General features: G+C 30.1%; 1 protein-coding gene across 2 annotated transcripts in view; it reads left to right on the plus strand.

Moving 5' to 3' along the window:
- The window catches only part of LOC136976271 (tyrosine-protein kinase HTK16-like), a 66,294-nt gene that overhangs the window by 16,691 nt on the left and 26,189 nt on the right, over positions 1–23,414 (plus strand). For both annotated transcript variants that reach the window (XM_067271496.1, XM_067271497.1), the window contains 5 exons: positions 276–462; positions 1,559–1,717; positions 2,273–2,416; positions 8,232–8,416; positions 13,050–13,190. In XM_067271496.1, coding sequence (XP_067127597.1) covers positions 324–462; positions 1,559–1,717; positions 2,273–2,416; positions 8,232–8,416; positions 13,050–13,190 — 768 coding nt within the window. In that variant the 5' untranslated portion in view covers positions 276–323. The remainder of the gene's footprint in view (positions 1–275; positions 463–1,558; positions 1,718–2,272; positions 2,417–8,231; positions 8,417–13,049; positions 13,191–23,414) is intronic.

The following is a 23,414-nucleotide window of genomic DNA, read 5'->3' on the forward strand; positions in this document are numbered from 1 at the left end:
TTATAGGTACTGTAGAAAGTAATTATTAAATATTTATTATCTTTAAGTAAATTTGATGATAATTTGATAATTTTGATTAATTTTATTAATAGTTTAATAAGATTATTTTAAATTAATTTGATATTGATTATTAATATTTGGTTCATAACTAAGCTTTTATTTTTATAAATAACTTATATAAATACATTTACAAGCCTAATTAAGCTGTTACTTTAAAAACTTTATTTTACATAACTTTCTCTAATTATCATTATGTAAATTTATTATCTTTTTAGATATAATGGATTCAAAAATTTAGCAAATAAAAAGGAGTAATTATCTCAATGCATCCAAGTGAAACAGAAGATAGTAACATATCTCCACCTATTACAAAATCTGTCTCAAGAATCTCACAAGATGAAAATATTTCTTGGTATCATGGCAAAATAACTAGAGATGCTGCAGAACATATCCTCAAAATTAGTAAGTATAAAATATAATTGCTTTAAGAAAAAAAATACAGTAAGATCCCACTTAACGCTGATTCACTTCGCTTAACACTGATTCGATATAACACGGTCTGCTCGAAGCCTTTAAAAAAAGCTAAACATTTACGCTGATTTTAATTATCGCGGCATTTCATTGATTCATACATAATACAATTATTTACAAACATGAACCAATCAGCAAAAGGTGGCAAAAAGGTGTACTTTCTTTAAATCTATGTTTGTTTAGTGCAATTATGGAAAAAATATAACATCATCGATGCCATAGGAAATATCGACTTGACTTGACAAGAATTAACTGATAAATGCAAATGCATGAACAGTGTGTGGAAGAAGTTATGGCTGAAGTATTGATTACGTTGACAATTTGTCAACCTAATCGATACAGCAGGACTAGATGTAGGCAAGCAGGATATTGAAGAGTTACTGCAGGTTTCTGGTAAGAGCCTTACCAACAATGACCTTCAAGAACTAGCAGAACAAGGAATTCATGTAGAACTGGAAAATAGAGATTTTGAAAATGAAGAACCCAAAAAATTTCTCTACAGATTTCCTTAGTAAAAGTTTGGTAACAATAACCAAAATTGTTGATCAAACTGTAGTGAATAATCCAGATTTTGAAAGAAGTGCAAAGCAAAATGAGGAGTTTTGGATGCTATCTTCTGCTACCGACATTTGCTTAAAGAAAGAAAAAAGCAACAAATGAAACTTCACGACTTTATTGCAAAAAACAAATTTCAGAAAAGTCAGGACCTTCATCACAAAAAATGAACTTTACATTTCTGTGTGCAAGTGTTTGTGTTATTTAACATATATTATTATGCATATTAATACAAAATAACTTAAATTATTGAATATTTGATATTAATAATCTGGTTTGAAATATTATTTTATCTTTAAGTTAGTAATGTCATTCACTATTGTAGCTGTCATAATACAGTTTCCAATGATATGCAAATGCTGGATGTTTCTAGATAAGTGTGATATTATTTAATGAAAAATATGAATTAATTTATTTGACTTTATAAATGATAAGTTCAGATAAATTTTATAAATAAATAATAAATTTTCAGGTGGAGGAGAAGAAGGACAGTTCTTAGTAAGAGAGAGTACAACTTCTCCAGGTGATTATGTTTTGAGTCTGATTCATGATGGACAGCCTATTCATTATCAAATACGTAGGCATGGAGAAGATGCTTTTTTTAATATTGATGAAGGACCTATTATTCATGGTTTGTTTATTTTATTTGATAATATAAATTTTAAAATATGAAATATCTAACTCTGAATTTAATATTTCTATTCTACTTTTATGGTGGTTAAGTTAATTATTGTATTGTAAAAGATTTCGTTTAAAATTAATCCTGTGTGTTGTTAAAGATGATAAATTTAATTAATATATTTGAAAATTTTCACTGATACATTTAAAAAGTTTTCATAATGCTATATTTTATTTTTTAAGAGCTTTTATTTAATTTAAGTTCATTTTAAGAGCTTCATTAGATAGATATCTTTATTCATTCAGATTGATATTAATACAATATTAAAAATAAGAAAGGACATTTGAAATAATGATCGTATATTGAACAACCAACACAATGCTTGATGATGATGATAAAAAGATAATGGTTAATTTTACTTTCTCTTAATTTTATTGCTAGTAAGAAAAGAAACTGATCATATTTATAATTGTTGTTAGGATGCAAATTCAATACAAACTAACTTATACATTAACAATTTAAGATCATAGTTAAATATTGATGTTTTATGAAGAATTTTATTTAAAGGTTTAGAAGTATTGATTAATCACTATCAGGAAGATGCTCAAGGGTTGTCAACAAAACTTAGTAAAATGTGCAAAGGTCAGCCACCACCTCATGATACTAGAAGACATGGTAGGACAAACCTTTTGCATAGAGCTACTCGTGAGGGTAAGTATAGGAAAATAAGTATAGGAAAATAGATTATTTCAAGCAAATTTTGAAAATGAGAAAAATGTTTTTTATAAAATTATTTTTATATATCTATAAGTCTTATATATAAAATCTATATATAATCTTCAATCCTAATTTATGTAGATTTTTAGGAATTGTCTGAAATTAATATTTAAGTGTATTGAAAAAAAATTATTGATTTCATTTTGATACATGTATTAAAATTGATATATAACTTATTTATGATTAGCCATTTTCTAATATAATTTTAAGACAAATTGTTTTGAAGTCATATAGAAAATTAGGATGAAAATGTAATTACAAAGGCTATGATTTATAATTGTTTGGCAGTTCATTAAAAATACTTGACTAACTTTTCTCAATCACTTCTAGCCTTTATATCATATATTAATAATACGAAATAAATGAAGATTCACTGTGTTTTAGTATAGTGATCATCTCTAAATTACAGAGCCGTAACTAGGATTTTTGACGCCTATGGCCAAGAATAAAAATGGCACCTTTTTAATTTTTATTATTAAAAAAAAAATAATTTTATTCTAAAAAATGCAACTGTAAAAAAATTATTAAAAGTTAAAATAAACAACTGAAGTGCCTTTGACTGGTGTACTATCAAAAATTATTAATGACATTCAAAATACTATATAAATATAAATATAAAAATTTTTGTGTTATTAATTTCGAATACATATTATTCCAAGACCTTCTCGTTGGCGCCTTTATTAAATCGGCGCCTATGGCGGGGGCCACATTGGCCATACCCTAGTTACAGCTCTGATAAATTATGTAATACTGTTTTTACAGTTTTCAACTATCATCCCACTTTCTGTAATAGTTTGTAATGAGCATATTACCCCAAAATTACATAATGTATATCTTCAATCAAACTCCTTAATTGTACTAAGGAATAACTTACAGTACAGAGTACTGAAAGTTACATTATTTTATTAGTTAGGTATAAAGCAGTGACATAAACAATATAGTTTACTGTATAACACTTCATAAACAAAAATTGAATACACTGTTATCCAAGGATAGTTTCTAACATTATGTAATGTTTTATAAACATCCTCTACCCCTTGTGACATGCCATAAGGATTACCTGCATACTTACTACCCATATCTCCATTATGTAATTTATAGGCAGCCTCATATTGATAGCATTAACCATTATCAAAATTTTTATTTTTCACATTTTCTATTTTATTATACACTCATGTTTGTGAAAATTGCAACACCATGAAGGAATTGTGCAAATTGAACCAAACTTACAGGAAATGTAAAGTGAGGTAAGACATACAAATGAGTAGATTCACAAAGCGATTGCACATGCATGGAACAAGAACCAGCTTCTTATCAGCCGCTTGTTTCAGGTATATAAAGGACTGTAAAGATGCATTGAAATCTGTTTATCTTCCTCTGTCTGCGGTAAATGTTTCATTGGTGGTCAGTATGCCTCGTCAAAAGCAGAGGAAGCCATACCAACAGCTAACGGACTTTGTACGAGGCCGCATCGTCGGTATGCAAGAGGGTAGATTTTTATATCAAGAAATCGCAGCCCACACACAGTGTAATGCCACAACAGTGATGTGTGTTTGGAAGAAATGAACAGAAGAGAACCAAATAAGGCAAAAACCTGGCAGTGGGGTAAGTAGTAGCACAATGGCACGGGACAACAGACACCTCATTCACTTGACTGTGACGGACCATACAGCATCTTCTCATGTGTTAGCACAATGTTTGAACATGGCTACAGGTGTTTTGTTGTCTATCTTCACGGTTCATCGCCATCTGCTGCAGCATAAACTGCATGCAAGGGTTTCTCTATGCAGGATTCCCCTCTCACTGATTCACAGATGCCTTCGACTTCAATGGGCTCAGCAACACAGCGCATGGCGTGCCCAATGGCAACAAGTTGTTTTTCCGACGAATCTCGCTACAATCTGCAGTACAATGATGGAAGAGTACGCGTCAGATGTTACAGAGGGGAACGTCTACTCTCACAGTGTGTTATCCAGTGTCATATCACACAAACGCCTGGCATCATTGTGTGGGGAGCTATTGGATATAATTGTCGATCCCATCTAGTGCACATTGCGGGCAACCTCAACAGTGATTGCTACATACGGGAAATTGTGGAGCCAGAGGTCCTTTCCCTTCTTCGACGCATTCCGGGTGCTTTATTTCAGCAGGATAATGCCCGTGCACATGTTTCTCAGACTGCACAAGTCTTCTTCAGTGCACAACAGGTTTCGCTTCTTCCATGGCCCTGCTTATTCCCTGGATATGTCGCCCATCGAGCATATTTGGGATTTCATTGGTTGGTGACTTGCTCATACAGCTGGTGGGGCACACAATAAGACTGAACTTTGGTGTCAAGTTGAAGCCATCTGGAATGCCATTCCCCAGGATTACATTCAGAACCTGTATGATTGAATGGCATGACGTGTACAGACTCTCATCACTCAGCATGGCAGACACACAAAGTACTGATTTCCAACGTTCTGTTTGTTTTCTTGTCTTGTAAATTTGATCGTTTATTTGTACCACTATCAGTAATATGTGGAATAAATTTCATTAATTTCTGACAATTCCATCATAGTGCTGTAATTTTCACAAACACGAGTGTATATTGTACATTTTGTCATTATATTTAACATTCTTCCATATATTGAAAATTTACTTGTGATTGGAATTTTATTAATCTTTTGTTTTTATATTATTTATATTAGTTTTTCTTATCATATATTACTTTCCTGGCTGTTATGTATACTTAACAAGGAAAAGTATTGAAATCGTGTCAAAGTTGACCTTTTGAGTTTTTTTCAAAAATCCATGTTTTGTTTTGAGACCCTTGAACCCAAAAAAGGAAAAAAAAAAATTCTGTGGGATGTGCGTGTTTGTCAATTTCATTTAATATCTCAGGATGGGATAATGGTAAAGAAATGAAATTTGGCATGGTAGCTTGTGTATAAAGAGCATTGATGCTATTAAGTTTTGGTGGTTAAAGGCCAAGGTAGTGGGGAGGATAGGAGGGATGTCATGTATCATTCATATCTCTAGTGAAATCAGACTTAATGAAGATTTTATTTGTTATTAGCATTTACAATTTTTTATAAAACTCATTTCTACCCTCAAAATTAAACTTTTTGCCATTTTATAATAATTAAAAACATTAAAATTTTTTGTAATAAAATCTCATAATAGATGGTGCCACATGCAATTTTATTTATTATAATTATAATATGAGTATAATAAAAGTTATTTTTTAATAAAATCTTATTACAGCCGGGAAAGTTGTGTTACATGTTGGTAGATTTTGTTGTTTATAATAACTAACAGGTATGCAGTGCAATCACACAGCTAAAGTATACATGAGTCTTGTGTGTTGTCACTCATTATGCGAAACATCGCCCATTAAGTGAGACAAATTTTTACAATTTGTTTTGCTTGTTATGCGAAACACTTGTTATACAAGGTGCTTGTTAAGTGAGGTTCCACTGTATTAGGATGGTACTTAAAATAGGGAAAAAATAAATCACTTACTTTTTTGTGATCCTAACCTCCAAAACTATCCGAACTGGTCTTAAATTACTACAGAAGAAATTTGAACTTGTTATATTAATATTTAGCGGTAGCTTAATGACCACAAAGTTTATAAAAAGAGCAATTTATGACAAATGAAAACATACAAGACCTGTTTTGGGAAACCAGACTTGTTTCACTTTTTTGACAATTACAGACAAATTAAATAGTCATGTGGACTGTACAATATTCAAAAACTTGATGGATTACAAACCAAAATGCAACAAAAAAATTTTTAAACATCACAATTCACAAAATTTGAAATTTTCAGTACTATGTTAAATGTAACTTTATCATTTTATTTTGGTAGAGGAAGAGAGAGTCTTTCTTGCTGTCTGGATAATCTGCCTCCAACTGCTTCCTCACTAGTTACTCTGTCTCCTTTACAACTTGCATTATCATCATCAGTATCTGTGCTGCTGCTTGAGGATATTAGTTCTGCTATTTCTTCACCACTTCTCTTCAAATTTTTCATTCTACATTTCCTGTTAAGCATCTGTTCCTGTCTTTGTGCTGATTGTTTCTCCTTTGCAACTAATTTTGCATCCACACCTACCATTGACCCTTTGTCCTTTTTTACGCTGAGCTAACAAGAACTCACGATCCTCTGGAATTATCATCATTTCGACTGCTCTACGATGAGAAATGTCAACAAGTTCGTCTAGTTTACTAACAAATTTAGCCTCATTTATTTGCTGTGTTACAGATTGTCACCTCTTGTTTTTCTTTAGCAAACACCATTCTTCAAATGTTCGTTCTAGTTTAGTTATGCAGTTTCTTGGATCCATCATTGGGATCCTTGCCATTTCATAAAATATTGCCAGCTTTTTGACTGTAACAGCTGATGACTGTCTGATAGTTTGTTTCAGTCGAAGATAGAGATGTAAAAACAAACCAAGAGCCTGATGTAAGGATGGCAATTTGTTGCCAGTTAATTCAGTTACTGTTGAACCAAGGAGGTACACTTTAGCTTTAGATATAGTTGCTGCTGCCGCCATATTTATTATTTAATAATTTTGCTGAAATGAACAAAAATGTATTATGTGATTTGCTTGAGCAGTTTCTGAATTATATAGTCTATGCATCTGATGATATCAGCAGTTCTTCAGTGACATGCCTGAATTTGTCCATACAAGCCAATAGATGCTGAGCAGTATGAGTCACTGAGTCAGCCTTAACCAGAAACAGGGAAAAACATTTGCAGCAAGACTTGATGATGTCAGCAAAGTAAAGATCAAGATTCAACAGAAATTAATTCTGTGGGAATGTCACGTAACTAATGTGTGATTAATTTAATGGTTTATTTATTGAGATGACCAATTACAGTTTTACAAACTGTTGTATTAAAATGGATACATTGTGGTTGAAGATTGAGATTGCCATATGCTCATCCTTACCATTTGGAACTTATAAAACTTCAGTGGCATTGAGTTACCAGTAAATATTCACCAATGGAGATTTTTGGCAGGAATATTTTCTATATATATTGGAAAGGAAATAGAGGGTAGGAGTTCACATTTACAAATTGTGAAAATAGGCTCCACACTACTATATTATCCTATACAGGACAGTACTTTAGTTTATCCATGCTTTTCAACCTGGGATTTATTTGAGACATGGTTTATTTTTAATAGCATCTTTATTTTCAAGGATTTATTTGAATCCTAGCTTTAATAAAGGAAATAGAATATATTTTTTATAAATATAAACAAAGTTCTAGATAACTTCAAATTGCTACTAACATCACTATGTAAAAAGAAATAATTTTTTAATTATTTCATTAAAGTTAAACTAACTGCTGTTACAGATGTAAATAACCAAAAAAAAAAAAAAAAAAGGTAATTGTTATGTTGTTTCTAGTTTATTCTATATTGACAATGTCTATAAATTTAATTTTTTTCTTTTTTATTTATTGCATATTTTCTTGAGCCATGCACAAGATGAAATTCTTCTATTGCTATAATAGATCTTTTTTGTGTTTTTTAAAAGGATTTTATTTCAATTTCTAATGCTTTTATAGACCATAGCCTGCTAATTTATTTGTAATATTTTAAGTTAAAACTGCAATATTTTACAAAATGTTAAGTTTACCAACTTAGTATGTTTTGAATAATTCTCAATTATTTGATATTTTTTAATTTTGTATATATATTAAAATATGAAATATATTATTAGTATTACAAGAAGAGTCATTTTCTAATAATAGGTGATGTCACTGTTGTGGGAGAACTTTTAAAATCTGGATATCATAATCTGGATGCAAAAAATCAGGAAGGGCAAACTGCAGTTCACTTAGCCAGTATTATAGGTCATGATGAAATTTTACTTATGCTTCTGCAGGCAGGAGCTAATGCAAATATTCTGGATAGTAGTGGATTGACTCCACTTCATGTAAGTTTTTATTAAATTCTTTGTAGCACATTATAAGTATCAACATATGCTTGAATTAATTTATTCTAACATTATTTAAATGATATTAGAATAAATTAATATAAAATAAAAATAATTTTTATTCTGTATTAACTTCATGAGTTATTTCTTATGAAATCTCAAAAATGAAAAAATTCAAAAGCTATCATTAAATTGGTGATTACATCACTAAATTTAATGATAGCTTTTCATTTGTATATGTATTAATTTTATAGTAAAAATATAAAAATATTTCATAAAAAATATTTATAAATAAACAATAAACCTACTGTTTTAAGTTTAAATTAATGTGAATTCAAACCTAAAACAGTAGGTTGTTTGAATTCACATTAATGATTGTACAACAGAGCAAAATTATATATAAGTCTAAATATGTTTAGTAAATATAAAAATTAACTTTAACATGTAATAAATATTAAAATTTATCTTAAAGAAACTAAAATTAAATATAGATAAGTGACAATTAGTATGAATAATGCATTCTACAAAAATTTTTATGAAATGTTTATTCAGACAGAAGCTTTTTGTGATATATATTCTGAACATGCAAAATCACTATTTTACAGTGATACAGAATATACAGTGATTTTACAAAAATGTAAAACTAGACAATTCTTATAAGATGATATTAACCAATGGAAAACTATATTAGAAGTTTACTTGTTGTTTAATTTAGGCAATGTCAAGTTTGTCTGCTAGTATAATAGAATAAAGTAATCAAACAGTATTAATTAGCCAAAGGTTTACAAAAAATTAACAGTATACTATAGAAAACAAAAATGTATTTTATTTAATACAATATTTAACATTTTACATAGGCAATTAAAATTATAATAATTATAATGGTAAAATTAAATTATAATTATTTTAAAACTTATCAGGAAATGATGTTGGAAGAAGATTTTTAATTTCTGCATAAACTTTATCAAACTTAAGAGCTTCAGTGGATGATTGTAGATTAAATTCAGTAATGATATGCAAGAGTCCTTTAAAGATTTGAAAAAAATAAACCAGAGTTAGTTAGTTATAACTAAAAAAGCTACTTTTCATAGTTCAAACTGTTGATGCTAAATACAAGGAACTTTTAGATGCAAAGAAGAAATAAGAACAGAAACAAGTGGAGTTAAGAAAAATTGAAAAAGAAAGATGTAAGAAATTAAAACTTGACAAGAAATTGCTAGAAAAAGATGAGAAAACCAAAAAATATTAAAAAAAGAGGGGAAAAAAATCATACATAGCAGATGAAACATTTAAAATGGCAAGCAATGCATTTCAAAAAAGCATCTGTTTCTAAAAATATTTTACAAGTTGGTGTAGCACAAGCTATGCTAATAGGAGCTGAAACAGCATATAGGGAAGGAAAAGAAAAACAGAAGGAAATATCTAAACTATAATCTACTATAAATAAAAGAAAAATGGCAATTATCTCAGTCATAGAAGATAAATCTTCAAAAATTTAAATTATAAGACTAAAATTGTATTTTACATTTGTTAAACATATTTGAAGCGTGCAATGCCATAAGGTTGTAAATGCCATTTTTCTCAAAATTCGTTTTATTGAAGAAATGAATTTTAAATGCAATGTTTTTTCCTACAAAAAAATATTGTGGCGATTGTGGCGCTCTAAGTGGCTATATTTTGAAGATGACGTTATGTGCAAGCCATAACGTTTTAAGCGCCAAAGCGCAAGTCACGTGACTTTTGCGCGTAAAATGTTACGGTTTACTTTTACATCATTTTGTTATTCCAATTTGTAACGCAGTGAGTTTTTTACGAGTGAAATGAATTCCTTAAAGTATGAAATACCTAAAAGAAGAAAGAAATGTGCAGAAAAATGGAAGAAGAACATTCGAAAGAAACAAAAAATCAGTGGCTTAGAGTACATTTCTCCCATATCACAGAAAGTTAATCCGAGAAAGGATCCACCAACAGGGGTAAGTAAAAGACTTAATACTTCAAAAATATAGACGTAGATTTGAGATTTGCAAGATATGGATAGTTATTGTGTCTATGCATGGGTGAACAACTTGTATATGACTGTTTCCAACAAGTTTGTCAAACTTTTTGTGTACGTTACAGGTGACATGCAAGTGTTCCTTCGCTTGCAAAAACGTAACGTTGGCTTACCATCAGGAACTCTTCCAACAATTTTATGAACTGGCTGACTACAATAAGCAACAGAGTTATCTTCAAAGACTTGTTCATCCCCAGATGATAAAAAGGAGACGATATGGGAAGTACCACCATCCTTCTGGAAGTAGAAGGCAACACTCTTTCAGTTATCATTTGCTTCTTCCCGGTGGAAGTGAAATAAGAGTTTGTCTTAAGACTTTGTGTAATACATTCGGGGTTACTGCAAGAAGAATTCAGTTGATTAGAGAAAAGATTTTGGAAGGAAAAATGGATGCTACTGATCAAAGAGGAGGCCAGCGAAAATGTACTGAAAAGCAGTTGTGGACGGAAAAAATAATTGAGCACATTAAGAGTTTTCCAAGTGAAGAAAGTCATTATGCTCGAGCCAAAAGTACAGATAAAATGTACTTATCACCTGATCTCAATGTTAGCAGAATGTATAGAGCCTTCCTTGAGAAATATTGTCAACAGTATGCTGGGAGCAAAGCCCCAGTTACTCGACAATGGTACAATGAAATTTTCCTGACCAAATTCAATCTGTCTTTTCAAAGACCTCGCATGGACACTTGCTCAACTTGTGACTGCCTTGATGTACGAATAAAAGCTGGTGATGCATCAGCAAAAACAGAACTGGAATTACATCATTACAGAGCTGAAGTAACCACAAAAGACATGTCTGATGACACAAAAAATGCTAAAACCTCAGATTCGTATGTTATATCTTTTGACTTGCAGCAGCAAATGTATATACCACAATTAACACACACTGAAATGTATTACGCTCAACAATTGGCATGCTACAACCTTGGAATTCACGATTCAATTAAAGAGAAAGGATGCATGTGTTTGTGGAGTGAGAATTTTGGAGGAAGAGGGTCTTTGGAAATATCATCCTGTATATACCATTATATTACTACTGAGGCTGCTATTGGTGACCGAAAGAAGCTGACTTTGTGGACAGACAATTGTGTTGGTCAAAACAAAAATCAATACGTGATAGCCATGTATCTGGTGTTATTGGCCAATAATGTATTTTCAGAAATAACACATAAATACCCTGTAAAGGGTCACACATTTCTCAGCTGTGATCGAGACTTTGCTCTAATTGAAAAACGGAGGAAAAAATGCAAAGCGTACACACTAAAGGATCTTGTGGACATCATTAAAAGTGCAGGGACCAAAAACCCTTTTACCTGCATCGTATTTGAGAAATTTCATGACTAAATCGATTGCCCACGCATTTTTGAATACAAAAGACCTGGGAATCTCAACAGCATCCCAAATTAGACTCTCATGAAATAACTTTGGTAAAGTTATGATTGCTAAAGATGGAGGTAAAGCAGCAAGATGGTGCACTGGGCTTAATGTGCTGAAAGATGGAGTTAGCATTGATGATTTCAAAAATCTTCCACTTCCTCTTGCTCGCTCCCATTTTGGGATTCCTCAAAAGAAGAAACCTGACATTGGTAAAATGATACCATTTTTAAATCCAATAGCACAAACCTATTTCAAGGAGATGCTAGCAGAACCGGATAACTAAATGCCAGTTTATTAATAGTTAACCTGTCACTTTATTATTTGATATTTCAAAATGATATTTGGACTTCCATTAATCTTTCAAATTTGAAGTTTTTAAATACGTTTTAACTTTTATTACACTAAATTAATACCTTATTGATAAAGATTACAGCCCAGTTCAAGTCATTAATAGATTGTCAGTTTTTAATGTTAAAATTGATATTGAATTTGTAAATTGTGTTTAATAATTTAAATGTAAGTTTTTGGTATTCAAAACTGTTTTTCAGCTGTAGAAACATTAATTTTATGACTGCAATCGTTTTTGGCATTTACAACTTTATGCACTTGCACAATTTTGGCATTTACAATGTTATGGCTCTAACCCTGTTTTTAAACTTTTTTTGTTTCCTTACTATTATTCGTAGGTGTTTGAAATTAAACCCAATGTTTTATTCCAAACTATAAATTGTTAAAATAATTTTTCTAGCATTTGATTAAAGTTTGTTCATTAGAAAAAGTGTTTTTTCTCTCTTCTGAAAAATTTGTTTTTTGGCATTTACAACCTTATGGCATTGCACGCTTCATTTATACTATAAAAGTTTTATTACCTATAATAATAATGCTTAATTAGAAAGTAGATTATAGGAAATATGATTATATTTTAATTAGTTTTAAAAATAATAGGATCCTATTTGGTCCATTTTTTTAAATTTGAATAAATTCTTAAAAACTATATTTTGTAAGTTAAAGGAACAGTGGCAACTTGTGCAATGATCAGAATATTGGAAGAGAATTATGTACTATACAAATATATAAAAAATAATGAATATGTTTATCAAAATAATTTAAATTTTCAACTTTTAATTTTTGTATTTTTAACATTGTAAGAATATATGAAAAATAGTTTGATATATTTTATTTTTATTATTAATTATTTTTACAGTATGCTTGTCAATTATGTCTTCCTACAACTGTAAAAACATTATTAGAAGAAGGAAAAGCAAATGTGCAAGCCCGAGCCTCAACTAATGGTTGGGTTGCAATGCATGAAGTTGCAAGTAGAGGCTATCTTGATATTATGAAGGTACTTTTAACAAACTGTTTGAGTATTGTTTTATATATATATAGCATTATTTTATATGCAGGTGTTCCACATAAATGGTTAACCCTCTGAGGAGGAATGGTTTGCTGCATTTAAAAAACTGGCTCAACTTCTAAATTTTCTGTTGTTATTGTTGTCTCTCTAATAATGTTTTCAAATTTTTCTTTCAAGCAATAATGTTTAAAATATTCTATAGTGTTGTCTAAAATAAAGTTTTCTTAAAAAATATTTGTGATTATAGTTTGCATAACTTTACTCGCTAAATTAACTCAATTTAAAATATTATATCAAAATATTATGCACATGCAAATTAAAAATTACTTATATTTTTAGCCACTGATTTGGCTTCATGTTGAGTAAAGAATTAAATATTGAAGTTTGGCTTATTTTGAATAAATTATAATTATTTGAATCATGCATACAAAATTCCAAATTATCAATCAATCAATACTTTATTAATATACATGTATATACATCATGTAGTTTAGTACAGTATTAGTTAGTATTAACAATAGAGAACAAATTTCTCTGTTTAGGGGGGAACTTTACAAATTATTTAAAAGAAATATAACTAGAAATAGTAAATTTAAATTTAGAAAATATAAACTACAAATTAATTCTTATTTTGTTTAAACATCAATTATGTTTACAGGTGTAGTGAGTCTTCTACTTTCCCGCGACAACAGATGATTGTACAAACATTAATTTTGATTTGACAAGTAGTAACATTCTGAAAGTTTTACAAAGTAATTATAAATTTTATATAGATCGGATTTATTAAGATTTTTCAGATTTGATTTAAATTCCAGTTCTGAATTAGTTTGACATATTTGGTTTATATTATAGTAATTACATAATTTTAGAAGATCTTTACAGCTTTGAATTAAGTGGAGTAGTGAAAATTCTTTAGATTTGCATAAAGGACAATAGTTTCTCGTTAGGTCGATATATGTATTATTAATAAACACAGAGTATTTATTTAAGTGGAGTTGAATTATTAGACGTTTCACGTTAAGATTTATTGGTTGAAACATATAAAGTTGTAAGGATGGAATTTGCAATAATTTCATATACCATGAGTGATAACTGCTTTGATATAGTGAATCTTGATCTCTTTTTATTGCTTGTGAAATTGCAGATTCTATCAAGAGAGAGTAGCCAATTTTCCAATCATTGATATTATCATTGAACAATAGTATTGATGTACCAAAACTATTTAAAATATAATTTAGTTTGTATTGCCATAATTGTTTGAATTTATGATCTTTACTATGAATAATATTTTGATGGTGAAGATATGTTATTGTACTATCGTTTTAAATTTAATTCTGTAATAAAATTTAATTATACGTTTTAAAACAAAAGGAAAAAACCAAATTCTATTTACTTCGTGTCTCACAGCGTAACCTGGAACTGTTCTCTCCAATTGAAATGGTTTCCGTAAATAATAAACATGAAGAATTTCTAATTTATATATATAATCTAAACTCCATATTGGGCTTGCATAATATATTATTGGAACAATTGTTGAATTAAATAGCTTAATGTGAATTTTCAAGTTAGTAGTTTTTAACCTAGAACATAGAAATATCAAATTATCAATAGCTTGTTTTGCTTTTATTTTTATTTTATTAAAATGTGCCTTAAAAGATAAATTCCACTCAAACCTGACTCCTAAATAATCTATTTCATTTACCGTTTGTAGAAGGATATTTTCATGGTATATTTTAGTATTATTTTCAGATATCTTACAGTTGTTACGAAATATAATTATTTTCGTTTGGAAGGATTTATTGTTAAATATAATGATTGTAGAAATTTATTAAGTTGATTTATTTTCCTTTGTAGTGAAATTTTTTTTGGAGCCAGGAGCACAAGGTCGTCCGCAAAAAGAATATAATGATAAGTTCTATTTCCTATTGTAATTCCATCGGTTAGTTCAGTAAATAAACGATCAATACCAATAAGATAGAAATTGAATAGATATGGAGATAAGGGATCACCTTGGAGAACTCCACGACGTAAATGTAAATTTTGAAAAATAATGTTGCCTTGTTTTATCTTAATAATATAATTTAGATACAATTTTGAAATTACTGAAGTAAATTGAGTACTTGCACCACTGGATTTGAGCTTATGTATCAACAGTGGCGTGCCGTGACATTTGATGATAGGGAAGCTGTGTTTCTGTAAGAAGCCGACTTTCAGGGGCAATCAGTTAATTGCGCGTCAGTGATGGTCTAGGGTCCATTCGTACGTGCGAATGACAAAAATAAAGAATTTATGTACTTTAATTCTAAAATACAAATAATACTTACATAATACAATTATAGAAAAACTTGTTTCTTTTTTTATTTTCTATAAATTAACTCTATTCGGCGATGTTTTCCCGCAAAGTCGTTAATTACTTTATCATAAAGTCACTCGTCGTTGATTCCATCAACGTATTTAAAAGTTCTTTTTCTATAGAAAGCAACGCTAGTAACGACAATCTTTCCTCCGACCAAGTGTTCCTGGCGAATGTATGAATTCGCTTCATTGTTGAAAAACTACGCTCAACAGACGCACTGGTAGATGGTATTGTAAAAATTAATGATATTAAACCATATAATTCTATTAGTACGTCTTTGTTTAGGTCATCATTAATTATAATATTTTTTATGTCTAAGAGTGACTTGCCAATATAGTCTCGGACACGAATATAAATATTGCAATTCACTACGTAATTTACATAAATTAAAAAATTCTCCATAAAATTTACGTAAAGCATTAAAACTCTCTTCGGGAAATTGTTTTTCATAATATTTAAAATTATTAAAATCTAAAAGTGATAAAAATTCTAGAGATTTTATGTCGGCAAATCTGTCAATACAATTTTGTATCAATTGTTCTGGACTTTCAACCATATTCAACAACAAAAGTTTTAATTCTTCTTTATACTCCATAACGCAGTTTACAATCCTGCTATTGTAATTCCATCTAATAGGTGTGGCTGAAGGAAAACGCTTATTGACTTCTAGATCTAAGGCGTGAGATCTTTTAGAAGATTTAGAAAAAAATGAAGAAAATCCTGTCATAGTTTGAAAAAATATTTTACATTCTTTTATATATCCAACAGATTGAGAGAAAACTAGGTTCAATCTGTGAGCATAACAGTGTACGAAAATAGCATGTTTGGATATTTCTTTAATTTTAGCTCGGACACCATTATGTTGTCCGGCCATTACGGCAGCACCGTCGTATGTTTGTGCCACTAATTTTTTAGTGCATTGAAATTCGTCTAAGTAACTCGTAATGTGAGTGAATAACGAATTTGCGTCTCTGTTCTCACTCACATCAGTAAAGCCCACAAATCTTTCTTCGACGTTACCGTTTTCTTTCACGTAACGAAATACAGTCGACATCTGGGCTCTGTGGCTAATGTCCGTTGTTTCATCTACAATTATAGCAACAAATTTTGCGTTTTCAATTTCTTTTTTAATTTCTTGCAATAAAACGTTTCCTAACGAATTAACGAGCTCATTTTGAATTTTGTTCGATAAGCCAGTAAAAACTGTAGACTTCTCTAAATGCATTTTTAATTGATTATCTGACGTACTTAATAAAGAAACGAGTTCAATATAATTACCTCTGTTATTAGATTCAATACATTCCCTATGCCCTCTAAATGCCAATTCTTGCTTTGCTAAAAAGCATGTAATATCTATTAATTTAGATACAATATATCTATTAGCCGTAACTATCTTGTTATAATTTTCAATGTTAATTTTATATTGTTTACTAATGTTAAATTCTATTCTATTTTGATTTCCAAATTGCTTCAATTTTACGAAAGAATCGATGTGACATTTACGATTTTCGTGTCTTTTTCTAGCTTTACTCAAATTATTTAAATCGTCAAAGCCATTCTTATTCCACACACTAATTTCATTTGAAAATAATAGGCAAGGCCAACAAAACAATTTTTGCATTTTTATGCATCCACAAAGCCATTTTACGTCTTGATAAATTTTATCGTGAAAATGTCGAACAAATTTTTTTGTCGAAGTACTTATATTTAATTTAGGCGTTGGTCTTTCTCTTTTAATAATGGCTTCTTTTTCATTATATTGTCTTGAGCCAAAACTTTTTTTAAGTAAATTTTCAATATCACAATTACAGTTTAAATCGCTAGCCATGATATAAGGGCTAAAATTAAAAATAAAATTATTAAAACTTACTTGGTAAAATAAAATTTGTGATGGATATACAATTATACATACCTGGTACAAAATATTCAATTGTATGAATATACTTTTGCGAAGAAACGTATATAAAAATAACATAAAATATTGTTTATTTTTAAATATTTAAACAATCCACTGAGTTAAAATTGCTCCCTGCGAGTGGCTCACGAATGGAAACAGAGACGATTTTGGTAGGTGTACAGTGAATGCATGCATGACAAATCCCGAGGGTGCCGATACCGGTCAATGTCAAATGCCTCTTTTGTCGCATCACTAGTATATCTCAAAGGACGCGACAGGGCCGTTGTAAATTTTAAACGTTTCTCACCATAGATGTAAATATGTTAAACTTAATAGTCATTTGTTTTCTAACTACTGCAATTCGTTTTAGTACCAGGTGTACACGGAAATCAGTTCCCCACTGTACTGAGCTAGTAATTGCTTCGGTTAAGCTTTTGTTTAAGTCAGCAGGGTTTTACTTATGTCACCATTCCCTAATCTCTTAATTATTTAACTACTTCTTAGTAGAAATAACTCGAAACCAGTTACTTTGTACTCGAATATCTGTAGTCTTGGGAAAAAAGTGGAAAGAAATTTTTATGACAACCGATACTTAGATCGTACATTTAAGGAAAATAAATTCTAGAGCTTTTTTTGTACCATTGTACGTCTCATTCATTAAATTTGGTTGTAAATAATGATGCCAAAGTAACAGTTAATTTTTTAACATTATACAAGAATTGTACACGTTTTTTCTGCATTCCCTTACAGATGGGACATACTATAATCGTAATATCACCGGTTTAACATTGAAACCCGTAAGTAATATAAGATGGGAGAGCGGAATAAATATATCAAATATTTTAATGGATTTTTTTAAACTCCCGTCAACTATACAGAACTATCATAAAAACATGCCAGTAAACTCCTATCGGTTGGGTTAAGTTATAAATCTAGTCTAGGGTGGGCAACCTTTTTTATAACACGGGCCAGAATAAATTTTACGTTTTTCCGCGGGCCGTAGTAGTTAATTGACGCCTTTTTGTGACTCGTAATTTTTTTAGTCTGCAAATATGAAATAAATAAATAAAAAGTTTATACTACATTTATTTCTCTTATCGTTTTCGAAAATTACAAAGAATTGGAAAATTAACTATTAATTAGTTATTTTTCCAATTTAATAATCTATTAAAGATCTCGCGGGCCGGATAGAAACTTTTCGCGAGCCGTAGCTGGCCCGCGGGCCGGGGTTGCCCGCCGTTGATCTAGTCTACTCGTGATTCACGTAATCGGGCGAGAGCGGCCGAATATCTAGCAGGCAGGCGGCTAAACAGCCCACAACCGGTCCGGGATATAAAGTTAGAAGCTTTGTCTGAAGCATCCACCAGCTAAACCGGGTGACGTTGGTGCTCTGTAAAGCGCATGCGCCAATGCCTATAATCTGGCTGCTTGGAAGTTGACAGGCAGGTGGCTAACAGCCCACAACCGCTCCGGGATATAAAGCTGTACTCTTTACGAGTGTGTCGCTTACCCGGTTTAGCCGGGTGAGCTAAACCGGGTGAGGTTGGTGCACTGTAAACCGCATGTGCTAATGCCTATATAATCTGGCTGATTGGAGACTGACCCGGTTTCGACATTCCTTCCGCCACCGAATTATTCGAATATACAATAGCAATCTTATCGTTTTTTTCACACGTAGTATAGAAATTTGTAAAAGATACATAATGCAGTTATAATAAAATATTAATTTTAATTAATTCAAAGTACGTTAAAATATGAAAATTTATATTTTATAAAATTCAAGGGAAAGTCATTGGAAGGTGGAATCGGCGCTTCCATCGCTTCCAATGACGGCACGCCACTGTGTATCAATAAAGGCACATATATTGAATCAAATGCTTTTTGGATGTCGATAAAAGCAGCATATATTTTCCTATGTTTTTTTAAAAGATAGAGTTGAATTATCATTAATAAAGTAAAAATTGCAAGTTCGGTTCCTTTATTAGTAGTAAATGCATATTGAAATTCAGCTTCCAGACCCATTGTTCTAGTCCATAACTTAAATTTATTTGCAAGAAGTGAGGTAAAACATTTTCTTATTACTGGTAGTAATGCTATTGGTCTATAGTTGCTGGGAGAGAACGGATCACCCTTTTTATATATCATTGTTATAATGGCTGAATTCCAGGATTCAGGAAAATATGCAGATTTGTACATACTATTAAATAAATTTAGTATTATTATTCTAGAACTAGTTGATAATATTTTTAAGAAATCAATAGGAATATTATCACATCCTGGTGTTGTCTTGCTTTTTGATTTCCCAATAACACTCTCCAACTCAGTTATTGTAAAGTCAGAATCCAAGATATCATTATAAACTTCTATACTTGTGTTTAGCAGTATTTCGATATTAATTTGTGGAAATCTATTATAGAATTATTTCCAGGTATTAAAGTCTATTTTAGCAGTATTTCCATTTAAGTATGATTTAGGTCGAAATCTTCATATTGTATTCCAGAATATGCTGCCATTATTGTTATTTTTAATTAGGTTTTGTTCTATTTTCCGAAAATAATTTAATTTTTTAGTTTTAAGAAGATTATTATACATTCGTTTAGTTTTTTTATAACTGTTGAAGTTGAATACTGTTGAGTTTTTCCTGAATTTTTTCAATGCTACTTGTTTTGTTAATTTCATTTTATAACAATCTGAATCAAACCATCCTTGCTTAGGTCTAGTATTTTTGTTTATGTATTTGTATTCGTTTAATATAGTTATTATTAAACTATATATTTTTTCACTATTAGTACTTGTAATTTCTGGAATTGCTTTAAGTCGGTTGTCAATCTCCCTCCGATATTTTGAGAATTTATATTTTATTTTTGAACTATTTATACTTTGCTTATTAGTTCCTTTTGTTGAGGATATTCGAAATTTGGTTATTGTGGGGAAATGATCTGATGCATCCATTAATGTTGTCGTAAATTCCGTACAATAATCCAGAAGTAGTTCAGAACATATTGTAAAGCCAATTGTTGATTTCTCCAAATGAGTTAAACAAGTATATTCCACAGGATAATCGGGCTTAATACGACCATTCAATATATAGAGTTTATTTTCTTTTATGAAGTTTAGCAGCTTTTTCCCCAAATTATTAACCTGTTTATCCTTTGATACTCGATTATTATTAATTAAATAATTTGGTCCCTTATATCTGGAATCCATTTCCTCACCAATTCGAGAATTGAAATCACCCAATATAATAATATATGGAGTTATATAGAGCCATGATTCTATAACTTTAAAGATTTCGTTTAGAGTATTTACATCCCCGGGAGGAATATAAGTTAATAATATCATCATTATTTGATTGTTCTTATTTAATTCTTTATTTCCAATTATTGTGATGAGAAGTAATATATAGTTTCTTGATTTATTAACTTGAATTATTTTGCAGTATTCCCTTTCCATCAATAAACACAAGCCACCGCTTGGTCTTCCGGGGCCAACTGGTTTACTTGCAAGTGAAGATTCAATCAAAAATTTTTTCGAGAAATTTGTAGTATAAAATTTTTCCATTGTTATCCAAGTTTCCGTTATTCCAATAATAGCCGGATTATATCTAATATGCAAAGAATTAATAACTGAAGTTTTATTTTTTAGACCTTGACAATTCCAATTTAGTATATCAAAAGAACAATTATTATTAGGTTTATTCAAACTTTGGGTTTGCTTTTGATTTGTGTTATATCAACTTCCCGAAACTGTCGTTTTATGGTAAGGTAAAAAAGTATCAACATATACCAGACTTTTCCGATTGATGTTATAAGTAATTTTCTCGGGTCCTGATATTAAAATATCATTATGCAGTTTAGCTTGTGCATTCTGTTTCCGTATTTCATGTAACACTGGAAGTAGATTTTTTCGTCTTATTCTTGTATTTTTATTAAGATCTGGGGATATTTGAGAATCTCTCCAATCTTCTAACTGATTTTGCATTTTTTTCCGAATAAAAGCAGAAAAGATTCGATTACGAAGTTGAATATTTTTAAAGGTTACTTTAGTAGTAATTTTTGGTGGTTTTGTTAACTGAATCACATCTAAAATGTCCTCTTGAATTAAATCACAAATTTCCAAAAAGGAGATAATGAAGTTATAAATTCCTTCTTTAGAAACAGGTTTCGAATTAGGATAGTTATATATTATAATATTACTACGATTATTGTCATAAACTAAAGAATCTAGTCTATAATTTGTAAGGTCCTTCTCATTTTGCATAATATTTATTTGTTGTCGTAAATTCGTAATTTGTTCCTCCAGTTCTGCTTGTTTTTCCTTAGCTTCGTTTAAATTTTCATAAATTAAGTTTAATTCCTCCTTAAAGTCTTTTATTTGCTTAAATAGCTTATCGTTAGATGTTTTTATTAGATTAGATATCTTATTCCATAAAATGGCAGATGAAGTGTCCAATAACTCATCCGGGTTATTTAGTAAAGAATCAATTACATTTGGCTTACCTGAATCGTCTTGAGTATTATGTTGGTCTGATATTTCTTTAGTTTTCTTAGCTTCCATATTAGTGTCTTGTAAATTTTTATCCGGTTGTAATTTGTAGTCAGTAATTAATCGGGAACTTGTTGCAATATCGTCATTACGTTTACCTGCTGATTTGGTTCTGATGAGCGGTGGTCTTCCACGTTTAACTGGAGAACGATGCATTGCCATTAGTACTAAACTTATTATTAAGTTTATAGTCCTATAATTATTAGTTCCTTTTCAAAGTCAAATTTGATTAAATCAATTATTTAATTCAAAAAATTTATCACAGATGAAGTGGGAAAAAATTTTCACCAGCAGCGTCAAGAGACAGGTACGCTCCCCCAAAATTCCAAATTATTAGTTAATAATAAAATAAACATAGTAGCATTTAACAGTATTTTTAAATTGGTTAAAATGCAAAACCTTAAATATCTCAAAACAATAAAAATTGAATTTACACCTTTTTTTCAAAAAAAAAAAAATTCCAAAAAAGAAAATATTACCTGACAGGTTATTGACATATATTGATGTCTGGAATATTGACATATTTTCAAAACAGTTTAAACAAGATGGGAAAAACTTAATCCTAATACTTGGAACATACAACGAAAAAATGTGGGTGTCAAGAATTCTCATTTAATATCTTCCATTGTCTTCATTTCAGCAATCATATCAAAATGCACTTTTGATCTGTCTTCAGGCTAAAAATCCTTTTGTTTTCTATCATCTGGTCATTTTGTTGCATTTCCAACAAGTTTATTCCAAATATAGGTCCCATTTAAGAGAAAAGGATCTCTACCATTGTATTCCAATTGAACTGTATGGAAGTGTCATCTTACATGAACAAACTGATAATTTATTGTTTTGTTTACTCCATAGCTCTTCCAACTAATATATGAATGTCTTCATGTCAAATTTTATTTTTATATTAACATTTATATATTAATATAAAAATATTTACTTATATTAATATATAAATTATATTTTATAGAACTATATTTTGGAATATTGCTGCCTCAAGCATATTCTTATTTTCCAGGTTCCTAGTATTGACCCTGCAGGCTTCACAGTAACTCTAGACTTAGGCATACAAATCAGTGATCTGGGGACAACTGCCTCCCAAATTCAGATAAGCAAGAACAAAAAATAAATCAGATAAAGAAAGCAAAAAGGTTAAAAACTTATAAGTGATGGCAAATTAAAAATTGGAACTTGGGTTCTTTTTGTAAAATTTGTGTAAACTTTTTGGAAAATCTATCCACTTTCCTCCTCTTAACTAAAATATCCTCATATGCTTAAGACTATAGACAACTCTTATTGATAGTGCAAAGTGTTATCATTTGTCAACATTTGTATAAAGTATTCATTACATACATGTGAAAATAGCAGGAAACCATCATATGTACAAAATGTTTAGAACAATAATTAATAGTTCTGA

The sequence above is a fragment of the Centruroides vittatus genome, unplaced genomic scaffold, assembly GCF_030686945.1.
Source record: "Centruroides vittatus isolate TY-2023 unplaced genomic scaffold, ASM3068694v2 contig_4, whole genome shotgun sequence".
In the NCBI taxonomy this organism is placed as follows: domain Eukaryota; kingdom Metazoa; phylum Arthropoda; class Arachnida; order Scorpiones; family Buthidae; genus Centruroides; species Centruroides vittatus.